General features: G+C 34.6%; 2 protein-coding genes across 6 annotated transcripts in view; one reads left to right on the plus strand and one right to left on the minus strand.

Moving 5' to 3' along the window:
• LOC126725061 (coatomer subunit zeta-2-like) overlaps positions 1 to 13,129 on the minus strand; it is an 83,249-nt gene extending 70,120 nt beyond the window's left edge. Inside the window, exon 1 of the mRNA XM_050429562.1 lies at positions 13,038 to 13,129. Coding sequence (XP_050285519.1) covers positions 13,038 to 13,046 — 9 coding nt within the window. The 5' untranslated portion in view covers positions 13,047 to 13,129. The remainder of the gene's footprint in view (positions 1 to 13,037) is intronic.
• Positions 1 to 14,251, plus strand: part of LOC126725056 (receptor-like protein EIX2) — a 144,352-nt gene that overhangs the window by 37,047 nt on the left and 93,054 nt on the right. The gene's annotated exons all lie outside the window — the stretch shown is intronic.

Genomic DNA, 14,251 nt, shown 5'->3' on the forward strand with positions numbered 1-14,251 from the left:
AAGGGAAAATCGGGTCTAGCACTTCACCATTGAATAAAATGGATGTAGAAACAGTTGTAACACAGCTCATTATGATTTCAATAAGATCATTTGGGAGATTAATCCTTATGAGCATATCTCGGATAAAGCTCCATTCTAACTTGTCATATGCCTTCTCCAAATCTATCTTCAAAGCCATATACCCCGTTCTCCCTCTCTTCTTCCCTAAGGACCATAGGGCAGCCTTAATTTCTTCCTCATTAACCCCCCCACTTATGTTATCCCTTTCCACTTCAGAAAGTCTAGCTTGCCATCGAGAGGTGATTGGATTAGCCCTAGCCACAGCCACATGAGATGTTGAATATATACCATTGAAACCACTTCTGATAAAATCTTTGATGTCCCCTTCCTCATAAATCCAATCCCCCACAGCATTTTTTATAGCAATAATCTGATTTCTCTTCCTTCTCACCAGAGTCGAAACATGATAAAAAGTCGTATTTCGGTCCCCTTGGATCATCCAATTCACCCGATACTTTAAAGCCCAAAGCTCCTCCTCTTGATTAAGCACCAAGTCTAACTCCCTTAAAAGCTCATCTTCTAAATTAAGAAGAAACCTAGAAGGTTTAGTAGCAATAACTTTTTGAATACCATTTATCCTAGCCATTAGGTTCTTCTTTTTAAAGATGTTTCCAAAGTGATTCTTATTCCAAACCATCGCTTTCTTGGTGAAATTATCAATGGCATCCACAAGGTAATTTGCACCTCCCCATGCCTAAGAAACAATGTTCGGGAAAGTAGCATCCAGCAACCAACAAGATTGAAATCTAAAGGGTCTTTTCTTCTCACCTCTAATACCCGGCTGCATCTCTAATAAAACAGGACAGTGGTCTAAATGGCACCGAGTAAGATGGGTAATTCTAGCTTCTGGATACAACAAACACCAGCTGGGAATAACAAAGTACCTATCTATCCTTTCCTGAATCAAGGCCTGAACTTCCCTTCTATTTGTCCAAGTGAAACGGGGACCCGCAAAACCAATATCAATCATACTACATTTATCCAGACACTCTTTGAACAACAAAGACCTATTAACACTCACCGCTCTTCCCCCAAATTTATCACCATCAACCAAAGGTTCATTAAAGTCCCCAGCTATAACCCAGAGCATATTATGAAGGTCTGCTACATTAATCAGATTATTCCACAGTATGTGCCTCTCAGCACTTCTAGGACTAGCATACACAGCAGATAGTAACCAACAGTCATTTGAAAAACGTACCTTAACCATGGTGTGAATTTCCTGCTCAGTAGTGGCCAACGGAGAAACCTCAAACCTATCTGAATTCCACAACACCCACAGCCCACCAGCATACCCTATAGTGTCCGTGTGCACAACTCCATCGAAAGGAAGCCTGTCAGTAATTTCCCTTACTCTATCTCCCCCAACTTGAGTTTCCATAACAACCAAAATTGCAAGATTATAGCTTTGAACTAGATCCCTAATGCGATTCTGAAAAGAGGGCTTCAGAGCGCCCCTACAGTTCCAAATAATAACATTCATAATTAAAAAAATAAATTTGGAATGAGACAATCATCAAACGGAGGACCCATCATCACCTCCGCTCTCAAAATCCATCCGGATCGCTTCATATCCTCCTTTGTCTGACCCTTTCTGGACAACAAGCTCATTGTGAACTTCATCACTCTCGAAACCATCTCCTGTGCGGCCGTATGGAAGCTGAAATCCACTATTAGCTTGAAATTCTCTGCTGGCTTGACATTGGTGCTGATCCATTCCAAAAGCCAAGTTACCCTTACTCGGAATTTCACTAAAATCCTCACTAGCGTTACCACCACTCCGATCTCCAAGATTTCCACCCACTCTTGGCATGATGACGGCATCTCTCTAGCAGCTAGCTTGAAGATTTGTATCCATTTCTCGCTAGCTTGACATTTGTGCTGATCCATCCCATAATCCGAGTTAAACTTGCTCGAAATTTCACTAAGAAACTCTCCAGCTTTACCACCACTCTGATCTCCAAGTTTATCACCTGCTCTTGGCACAGGGACGACATCTCTCTCATGCGCAACAATTCCTTTATTTAACTGAACAGAGGAAGTTTTGGCACTAGATACTTCTACAGCACTAGCTTGAGCAGTTTGGGAAGCCCTTGTACGAGCAATTCCCTTCTTGCCCTTCATCGAATTGGGCTCAAGTAAAGCCTGAGCAGATGCAGCCCAAGTTGAACTAACCTTTTGTTCACTTGAACTTGGGCTTAGGGACATACCGGAATGCATTTCAGAGGTGAGCCCCGATCCTATTCTTTGAATAGACTTCTCCAATTGGGCTTTGTCCACAAATCTAAAAGGGGATAACTTCCTTTTGCTTTCACGAGGAGGCCCACTTGGCAATCTAGCTTTATCCTCAAACTCATTAATCCATGTCCTCTTCGTTGCCTCCACATTTCCGTTACTCTTGAAAGCAAAAACATTCATATTTTCAGCAAATGGCCCACCACTCCTCTGAGACTTTGTCCCATTCTTCCTCCGAGTCACTACAACCCAAGGACCATACACCCCTTCATGCGTACTATCTTGCTTAGTGTCATGCCGCACATTTGTGGTCCCCACCTCAGTTCTATGTTTGTCAAAATCACACATATCGTGTGAGTTAGCACCTCCCAATTTCGATTCATCCTCTATCGCCGCCTTGCACGGTGTCTCCTGGCGAATAATGTATGGGCAACTCTCATGCCTATGCCCTACTCTGCCACACCCAAAACACAATCTCTGGATGCCTTCATACAAAACCGGTTGCTCAAGCTTTCCTATCAAAATGGTGGTAATCAACGGCTTATCCACATCAATTTGGATACATAGTCTAGCGAATCTTCCTCTAGACTCAGATGCAGTAAAGGTATCAAACCTTAGGACATTGCCTAATGCCTTACCAATGTGTTGCAATGCCTCAGCATTATAATATTCAATAGGAAGAGCATTTAGTCTAACCCAGACCGCAATGGAAGATGCGCTAGCTGAAGCACGCTTGAAATTTGGCTCCCATGGTCTTAGTGAAAGAAAATGATCCCCAATGAACCATGGACCCTTCTTCAAAACATTCTCAAAGTCTTCTCTTAGAGACAGTCTCGTAGGAAGAAACCTTGTTCTAAATCTACACAGTCCAGCCTCCCAGCTGGTTTCCAAAGAGACAAAAGCTTGGCTTGAAGGAAATTTAATCCAACAGTTCTGCCATTAACCTTGACAATCAAAGCTCTAGCCCACGGTTTGCGAATCCTCTGTTTGAAATCCTTATCAAACTTCATAGCAATAACACCTTGCCGGAGTGATTCAACTTCCTCGTTCGACTCACCATCGTCGTCCATGAAGTCATCAAAGTTGAAAGCCTGCGTGTAAGCCCCGGGTATTTCACCCATTAGCTTTTCCTTGAACGAGGTGCTATGGCTACCAGCACCCCCAGCGTGACTTGGAGATGGAGAACCTGAACCTTGTCCTTCACAACGTCCCGCCTGCTTGACAACTTTTACTTTCTTGGTGCTATGTGAAAGCTCCTCTTGTTCTTCCCGAGAGAGAGAGCGTTCCATATGTCACTCAATTGCAATGTCCACAAGTTATTGTTTTTATGCCACACAGCAGAGAGTTTCACATAAGTCTTCCATGGGTCAGATTCACTAATTTGCTTCCTTCCATATATACGTTCAATCTTCATTGAATAGAATTGCAGAAATTTTGGAGTCAAGGAAGGCTATAGATCACCATATTCACATTTCATATCATAACAATTCAGCCCCAAAAGTGATAGACAACCTTAACCAAAACCACCACAAATGACACAACAAATGCGTAATATGCTTATTACAAATAGTCCTAATCCATCCACATGCGTTATCCTTATCCCAAAAGCAACACACAATACATAGAACATCACATCATCACTTATTAAGTAAAAATTGCTTAACTTTTAAAATTTCTCTTCAAACATAATTGGTCTACAAAAAGTATTTACATGTATTATATCTATGATTTTTATAAAAACTAGTCGCTAACCCATGCGATACACGGAAAAGTTATTGACTTTGAAAAAAAAAAAAAAATACAACAATGAGTAAATAGACATTTTGCTAGTTAGTATTTTTTTTTAAAAAAAATGAAGAAATATTTAACTTCTATACTTTTCCATAGTTTAAAAGTGTTGTTTAACATTGAACGTTATTGAGTTGCAAGTGCATAGTTACCGAAACCTACAAAATAATTTACAGTTCTTATATTAATAGAGTAAAACTCCCAATAGTTATATATACACACACACACACACTTAAAACTAATATAAATTGCAAATATATAAACAAAGACCATGATATGAGGAAGACACCAAGTTTCAAATTTGAATAGTAATATGATTTTCTTGTAGTAATAACAATATAGACAATTCAAACCATGGAACAATATCAAAATTATAATACCTAGTTCCATCATCTTTTATGTCGAATCCAAACAAATAATTAATCAACCAAAAATATAGCTTTTAATAAGAATACGAAAAATCACATGAACCTAAATAAAAAGTATTTAAGGTGAAAAATTAAGATCAACCTATTGAAACGCAAATACCAAAAACTCCAAGACTTAAAACTTCAAAATTTATAAAAACCCCAAATTCTACTTCAGAACCAACCCAAATTCAACAAATTTATATATAACATACAAAATAAAAAGGGATAATTACAGCAAACCCACCTGAGGTTTGGCCTGTTTACACTTTACCTACCCGTGATTTAAAACTTATCACTTTGCCCACCTGAGGTGCCTTTCGTTAGAGATCTGTTACCTACCTCTCCCTTTGCCGTTAGAAAAACACATTTTTAGAGAAAAACAAACATAACAAATATCAAAAAGTTAGGATTTTTTATTACTTAAGAACTTCGTCCATTTATGGTTGCTGCCCTCTTTTTCTTCGAGCAAAATCATCAGAGAATTCAAAGCCTTCTTCGCTCGAAGAACCTGTCCATCTCCAATTGGCCTCTGCTCCAACGCAGCCACAGCAATCTCAGCCAGCTTCTGGTAATTCCTCACGGTCTAGACAGCATGAGACACAGCATTACAAACATCGAGAGCTTTCACCACTCGATCGTGGAACTCAGGGACGAGTTTATCAAGTGGAGGCTTCAAAATCTGAGAAGGGTCCCAACCCAATAACAAAATGGCCTTGTACTCAGCCTCGCAGCACAGAAACACGTCGAGGAATTTGCGTAGCCACGAGATGGATAGGAGCCCATCGCCTAAAGTGTCCTCGGATTGAGACAACAGATCGGCGAACCTATCCGCCACATGTTTCTGAAAAAGCTCGAGGTCCTCCAACTCTTGTTCATGGTTACCATCCATCGAAACCACTTGGTTTCGACGGATACTGATTTGATTCAGAAATGAACCTTGATTATCTGTTGCAGGCATTACTGATGGAAAATAAAAATTTTGGATGAAGAAAGTGACAGAGTGGAATAATAAAATCGTTTTCTTTGGCTTAAAAGTGAGAGAGGAAGAGAGAAAAGAGGAACTAAGAGAAGGCAAAAAATCTGAAACGGAGATTGAGGAAGAACAAGTCAGAGAGAGGGTTTGAGTTATGCAGTTTTAAGGCGAAGTTCTTAAGCAAAAAAAAAACCCTAACTTTTTGATCTTTGTTATGTTTGTTTTTCTCTAAAAATGTGTTTTTCTAACTGCAAAGGGAGAGGTGGGTAACAAATCTCTAACGGAAGGCACCTCAGGTGGGCAAAGTGATAAGTTTTAAACCACGGGTAGGTAAAGTGTAAACGGGCCAAACCTCAGGTGGGTTTGCTGTAATTATCCCAAATAAAAATTTATCATTCACTAGGCTGGAAGACATAGGTTGCATCTTTGATTTTTTTCCAAAAAAATAGAGATGCTTTATCTGTCATGTACAATTAAAAAAAAATAATTAGTAAAAATTTCAACCCAAAAACCAAACCCACGATTATCAACATGAGTCTCTTTTTTTTCAACGTTAGTCTCTCTTCTTTTTTTTTTCTTTTTTTTTTAAAGTCCTATCATAATTTTTGTTTTTATATAGATTAACAACATTTGAGTTTAAGTTTAGGTTGGACTTATTATAAAGATAGAATTTCACTCTTTGTTAAGTTTTTATTAAACAAAAATAATTTTATTTAAAAAAATGATAATTATGTGTTTGAATTTAAGTTGGACTTGTTAGAGAGATAAAGTTTCACTCTTGGTTAAGTTTGAACTAAAAAATAATAATTTTATTTAAATATTGTGCTGACGTGGAAAATTGTGAAAGCTGAAATAGAATCCTTTGGAACCAAACCAAATTCAACAAATTTATATATAACATACCAAATAAAAATTTATCATTCCCTATAAGACATAGGTTGCATCTTTGATTTTTCTCCAAAAAAATAGACCCAAAAACCAAACTCACGATTATCAACGTAAGTCTCTTTTTTTTCAATGTTTTTTTTTTAAGTCCTATCATAATTTTTGTTTTTACATAGATTATCAATGTTTGAGTTTGAGTTTAAATTGAATTTGTTAGAGAGATAAAGTTTCACTTATTGTTAAGTTTTGATTAAACAAAAATAATTTTATTTAAAAAAATGATAATAATGAGTTTGAGTTTAAGTTAGATTTGTTAGAGAAATAGAGTTTCACTCTTGGTTAAGTTTGAACTAAAAAAAAAAATTTATTTAAATATTGTGTTGACATGGAAAATTATGAAAGTTTTAGAGACTTTTGTTTTATATATATACTAGTATTATGTCCGTGTGATGCACGGCTTAATAAAAAATATTTTGATAATATAATTACATTTAATAACAAATAAAATGAAAAAAGAATTAATTCAAAATTTAAGATTAAAAAATAAATTGTACTTGTACACTTAAAAGAAATTTAATTTTTATTTCTTATTTTGATATTTAAATCATGTAATAAGAAATTAAAAAATACAAATATATTGCTTACTATATTGACTTCTAAAAAAAACACTAAAATTTGTGAAGAATATATATAATAAAAACACTAAAAACACTAAAATCATATTATATATAATAAAAAGACAACAAATACACAAAATCTATTCAATTTGATGAAAGAAAAAAAATTACCTGCAAGGTTGTAGGTATGGCAGAGAGGAGAGATGAAGAATATAGCAAATAATTGTAAAGTACTTAGTAGAAATAATGAAACACCAAAAAACTGTGTGTATATATAGTGAGAATTTTAGGTTGTGAAGAAGAAGATGATATGAACAAAAAAAAGTAGTTTAGGTGAAACTCAATTTTTTTTTTTTTTTAACTTTATTATTAGGAAAAAGATGACATAAGATGCAAATTTATCCAGCAAAAAAAAGAAAATGTAGGAAAAAAAATGCAAGTTCTATCTTTTTTTCCTTTTACGTTTTTTAAAGAAACCTAGGAAAAAAAATGCAAATTCAATCTTTTTTTTCTTTTACGTTTTTTTTCTCTTTTTTTAATTTAAATTCTATCCTTAGGTAATTCTGTTTTATTGATTTTAGACTTTGTTGATAACATTTTAGATAGACACAACTGTTATAGTTGTAAACTATTTTTTTTCATTACTTGATTTGTCATATTTATCCAAAAAATATGTATAAATCTATTATTAAAATTTAAAAATTTATTAAATTTTTGCAATCTCGTGAAGCCACGTGGCGCAACCACGGCGTCTAAACCCAACTTTTATTATATATATATAGATAAGTGGGGGATTGTTGGATTATTTTGATAAAAATATTAAAAGTTTTAAATGCACTTTTAAGAGAATTGATAAAAATAAATTTCTATCCATTGATGGGCTATATCAGTTTCTTTGTTATACAATTGAATTCAAATCTAATGCTAATAAAGTTGAAATACGTTTCAGTTTTAATTGATAATGAAAAATTTTATCTTATTCTACGAGTTGGCCGAAATAAACAGTATTGATTATATGAACGTTGGTCGTTTAAATGCTTTTAGCTATATTCCCTTGCCAACTGCATCCACCATATCTTCCCTTACAAAACGTTTTCTCCTCAAATGCTCTGACGTTTTATTATGGGAAGTTATTTGGTTATTGATTTAAATAATTATTTACTATTTGATTTTTATGAGGAAGTAAAACCACGTACAAATTTCATTAAAGACAATTTCATTTGGCATGAATTATTAAGCCTATATATATTCAGCCTTATATGGCCTGCTATATAGATTTTTTTTTTTTTTTTTTTTTGGAGAAAACTTTAACCTATAGCGTCCGCTCCTGATAATAGTTTTTTATCATTAGACCAAGACACCAATCGGTTCTTGGTGTAGGCGAAGATTGAACCTCAAATTTCTTATTCAACCAGTAGAGATTTTACTAATTGAGCTAACTGAAACCCATGTCGGCTATATAGATGAAGATATATAAGGAAGTGAGACGAGAAACTTTTATCCATTTATATTTTCATGTAATAGAAAACTATCTATATATTTACTTTGTTCATTTTCTCATCCTTTACGAAAATAATATATCATTGTATATACTATATTTTTGGGTAAAAGAAAAGTACTATTAAGAGCTTCCTATCCTACAAGCGGTGTAGGCTTGAAGGATAATCAGCGAAAGTGGTTGGGTTATTGTATCCTAGGGGTGGCACGCACAATATTTAGTCTAATACACCGGATACCCCGTAGATGCATGTATCACCTCAAGACACTGACATAGTCTACGCCTCAACCTCGCCATCTAAAAATGTATATGAATTGATGGTAAATTACTTATTGTTATGAGATCACTTTAAAGTATTATCAAGGTAACATCTCTCCACTATTCTCTAATTTCTTGGTAAATTCTAATTTATGTGATATGTGATTATTTAAATGATAATTTGAATAATATTTATTTATCAACTATTGTTCTTAAGAACAACACAGGACACAAACATTAGTAAGATAATTATTTTCATGTATTTAACTGCAGCATGAGGAAGAGTGAGAAGAACAAATAAAGTTAGTTTACAAGAGTACACTAAACAAAGCTTGACATAGTGACCAGGCCTTAACCAATACATCTAATAATATTATTTAAGCCAGTTGTGCACATAAAACTTCTTGAAATGCCCTCTCCGTATGAAGAAGTAATAGCTTTCATAATGTTTTCATTAGTAAAGCAACTTGAAAAAAACTCTCATTATATACTTTCATTCTTTTAAGTGCGATATCAGCTTCATGTTTAAAAGTTTCAGCAAGCTTCTTCATTGGTTTCAACCTGCTCCCTCTTAACAGTTTGAGCCATGTCAGTAGGGTTTTCTTTAGCCTACTCAATTTCTCTATCTTTCCCAAAAACAAGGGTAAGTTCATTGTAGTGGGGGAATAACCTATTCCTTAAACCAACAGCAGATGAATCTACCATATTAACATTTTAAGTTCAGAATTATCAATTAATGCAACTCATTAACACTATATTCTTGAATAACTCACCTTAATTAACGCAATCTTCAAGAATGACATGATCACATGTCAAACATTTGTATCAATCATCCCAACCAAACCCACTTCCTTGTCCTATCATCTCAGAAATGGCACTGCCTTTTCAATAAACCTGTTCTTGGAGCAAATATGAGGTAGAGCCCCAAGATTACAACCAGGTATCTTCTTTAACAACATCTTCTCTAACTCCAAAAAGGAAACCATTCTTAAATTTGACCATTGAAAGTTTTCATTTATGAGTTATGACCCATATTATTCATCTCCACAAGACATTCAACTAGATTCTTATCCTTATGAGGTGTACATTCATGTTTATTGTCACTTTGCTTGGACCATCTTTTGAACTGATGGCCATTTAAGATTTCACCATTTTTTCCTTTAACCATTTAAGTTTATGTTTCTTCAAAGCAGAGTCAAATGTTTCTTGTTGTGAAAAAGAGAAAAATACACTTCTTAGCCTCAAACGAGGTTTAACTGATCCTTACAACTGGAGTTCACTCTCCTCCCGGTCTGACCAAGAAGATTGCTGCAGGTGGGATGAAGTTCACTGTGACAACAAAACTGCTCAAGTCACAGAACTATCAGTAAAACATGTATGCGGTAAGATTAATCCGTCATTAGTTGAATTAGAATTTTTGAATTACTTGAACTTGAGCGAGAATTTCTTTAATTGTACTTCTATTCCAAGTTTCCATGGATCAATGGTCAATTTGACACATCTTGACCTCCATGATGCCCAATTTTGTGGACATATTCCACATCAGCTTGGGAACCTTTCAAGCCTTTGCTATCTAAATCTTGGAGGATATGAATCTAACCTCTATGTTGATATCCTTCATTGGATGTTTCATCTCTCTTCCATGCAACACCTTGATCTAAGCCACACCAACCTTCATTGAGATGTTGATTGGCTTCAAATTATAAGTTCACTCTCATCTCTTTTGGAGCTATTCTTAAAGGATTGTCAACTTGATAGTTTGACTCCATCGGTTGGATTTGTCAATTCCATGTCTCTTCCAGTCATTGATCTTTTTGAAAATCTTTCCAATCAAGAGATATCTAATTGGCTCTCTAATCTTAGTACAAATCTCTTAGAATATCTTGATCTTGTTGATAATTCTTTGAGTGGAAAAATTCCAGATTCGCTAGGGCAGCTTAAGCATTTAACAGTTCTCGATCTTAGCATTAATTGGCTGATAATATTTTGACAAGAACAACTGTACTATTTTAAGTTGAGTTATCACAGCATACCTTCTAGCCGAGCATTGGACTGAGTCTTGGTAAAAACAGATTTTTCAAAAGCTGACTTTGCATTATTTGTTGGCTAATCATCTGAGTAATACTTGACTGCTACACGCTTCCCTTCAGAGTCTAGAAGAAGAATGTTCTTCACCGTAGGGCATGATTCCTATTTAAAACAAAAATAACTGGATTAATAGCGCATCAAATCCCTTTACACTAAAAAAAAAAAAGACACATTTAAAATGTAACAATTAAAAAATGTAGAACATATGTTTTTTTTGGCTAGGTCAATATGGGTGGTGGTGGTGGTGGTGGTGGTGGTTGGGGGGGGGGGGGGGGTGGGACAGGTTCGAACCATAGACATATCTAAAATTTTCAGCAAAAAAAAAAAAAAAACTATTGCATGTTACTAGCATGACCAAGACTCAAGTCTGCATGACCAATACTTTAAGATCACTCTGATGAACCTTTACAACTTTTTTCCATTGATAAGTTACACATCTAATGGCTTTTGAACCCACAGCCTCACCCTCCATCCATCTTGTGGGAGGAGGGAGCTCTCTTTGAGCTAGAACTCATTAGTTCACTTTAATGAACAAATACGTGACTAAGACTACTGTATCATTGGCTCTGTTTCCAACATTATCATTCTATTGATTTATGTCAATTTCTTGTAAGGCTACGCACAACTGGCCATGTAGGCACCCCAATGCTATTGCTTATGCCATATAATCTCGCACAACCAAGTCACCCTCCATAATTCCCTCAAATTCTAGAGGTTCTATAACTGTACCAAGCTGGGGATTCGCATATTGCTGCATGCAATTCTTTGTGCATTACTGCACCTAAGGCAGCCAATGTGATTCTAGCCATTCCAATACTCCACTACTAATCAGCATAGATCGCACAGTTTGGACCCAAATCAACCACCCATCATTTCCAAAACCAATCCCAAATCCTCCTAACAAGTCTCACAAGATCCTACATTAATCAAATCCTAAAATGGTTAGCATTTCATGGCCACATAAATTGTTCTTTTGGTTGAGTTTTAGGTAACATAGTCAAATACACGTAACACGGCCAATGTGATCCTCCTCCATTTAGTAACTACTGCTATTGAACATAGATCACACATTGGGACCACCATTTAATTAGTACTACTAATGAACATAGATCACACATTGGGCATTAAATCTACAGCCCATCATTTGCAAAGCCAAACCTAAAATCTAATAAGAAGTCCAGAAAATCCTACATTAATCAAAGCCCAAAATGGCTAACATTCCATAGCCCCGTAAGCTTAACTCTTTAGTTGAGTTTACGTCACAAACATTGTCAAATATGCTTAACACAGCCAATGTGATTCCCATAATTTAAATACTACAACTATTCAACATAGGTCACACAATTTGGAGTTAAAAACCCCCCATCATGTCCAAAACCAATTCCAAAGTCTCCTACCAACTGCCACAAAGTCCTACATTGATCAAAAGTTCAAAAACCCAAACTGGATAATGTTTCATAGTTAAATAAGCCTAACACAACCAATCTGATCCCCCCATGTAATTACTACCACTAATCACACAGACCACAGATTTTAGAGCTCAACCAACCGCCCAGCATTTCCAAAACCAATCCTAAACTCTCCTAATAGTTGCCACAACATCCTACATTGAGCAAAACCCCAAAACTGGCTAAAATTTCATAGTCAAATAAGCATAACACAGCCAATCTGATTCTGATCCCCCACCCCCCACCATCACCATGTAATTAACTAATTACTACCACTAAGCTGCACAGATCACACCCTTTTGCATCCATATAAAGCACCCATCAATCCCAAAACCAATCCCAAGCTCTCTAGACCACCACCACTAGATCCTACACTAACATTACATTGAGCTCCAAAGTGAAGTCTTGGTTCAGTATTAACAACAAACACCTTATAAACAAACATTCAACAGCAACATCAAATACACACTCTTTTTCCATTATGATCACTAAAATGTAAATAAATTCACACATTGCACAGATCTAAACCAAAAACTTCAAATTGTACGAAACTTTAGATCCAAAACTAATAACACAAAAAAGGGGCATTTAGAATTTACTTAATTTCTTCGGATCTATCATACTGAACAACCATAGAAATCATAAAATTTTCTCAGCGACCAAACAAACAGAGATTAACAATAGTCCTAGTTGTATTACCTTGTGGATTCGGAATTTGAAAGTTGAATAAACATTTCGTTGTGTGCAATTGTAAGAGAAAGAGAGAGAGAGACTTACGCGAGCCATTGATGAAATATTCAGAACAGAGAGAGAGATATGTTGCAGATTACAGAAGCGTAAGCTTTTTGAGTAGTTTTTGGTAACGAGCTATATGAGCGTGTTTTATTTTATTTTATTTTTTTCGCGGTGGTGATGGTGTTTTTATTTTGTTATTTTTTTTGGGGTAAAGTAATTCATCTGTATTAAATTTTTAAATATGAATTTTGAAGTGTATTAATTTTCTATTATTATTATTATTTTTTTTTTTTTTTTTGCTGAATTGTATTAAAATATTTGAAGTTTATCGAAAAGATGTAATTCTATTAAATTTTTAATTGAAGTGTATTTTAAAACACATAGTGTGAGAGAAGAGAATGTATTAAAGAAACTGATAGTGACGATTATTGACTCTTGGAAAAAGTGTGTGAAAATACATGTAATGTTGTTTAAAAACAGAAAATTGTTGTTCAAAATATACTACTGAACAATCCTTAAACCTCTTTAACTCACATTCATTTTCCAATGTGGGATTAACCCACTATTTTTTTTTTTTTTTATATAAAATACAAAGTATTTTAACATATTCACGGGGAGAATGGAGAATGTCTAAAAGAATTTTGTTTATTATATTTTTCTTTTTTCAATGGCTTATGGAGATATTTGCTATTGTAATTATTTTGGTACTTGATAATTTTTTTTTTTAATTTTAAATTTATCAATTTTTTTATTAACCATAGTTAAACTTTAGTAAAAGGGGGGAGTTGTTAATTTTTTTCAAATTTTAAGGGAGGGGGGTGTTTCTTCCATTCAGGTTTGGAGTTGAGTGTCATTTCCTCAAGTCTCAAGGGAGGGGAGTATAACCACCCCATAGTTTTTTTTTTCATAAAAACTTTTATGTTAAATATATTGCAAAATAAGCTAAAAATTAAATTGGGGTGGTTATACTAAGAAAAATTATGGGGTGGTTATATTTAAATTTTGTTTTTAACAATTCCTAAACACACACAAGTCTTCTATATATATATATATATATATATACAAGTCTTAGACAATGTGTTCTGATTTTTTTTTTAATTTTTTTTTCTTCAATTTTAAGGCTAAATTATAAACTGGACTTTCTATATTTTACCCAAAAATTCATTCTGTTTTATAGCCTTAGATTAATTAAGTCCTATACCTTTAGTTTTTTTTTTTTTTTTTTTTTTTTTTTTTTTTTTTTTTTTATGTAGCCA

The sequence above is a fragment of the Quercus robur genome, chromosome 5, assembly GCF_932294415.1.
Source record: "Quercus robur chromosome 5, dhQueRobu3.1, whole genome shotgun sequence".
NCBI classification, from domain to species: domain Eukaryota; kingdom Viridiplantae; phylum Streptophyta; class Magnoliopsida; order Fagales; family Fagaceae; genus Quercus; species Quercus robur.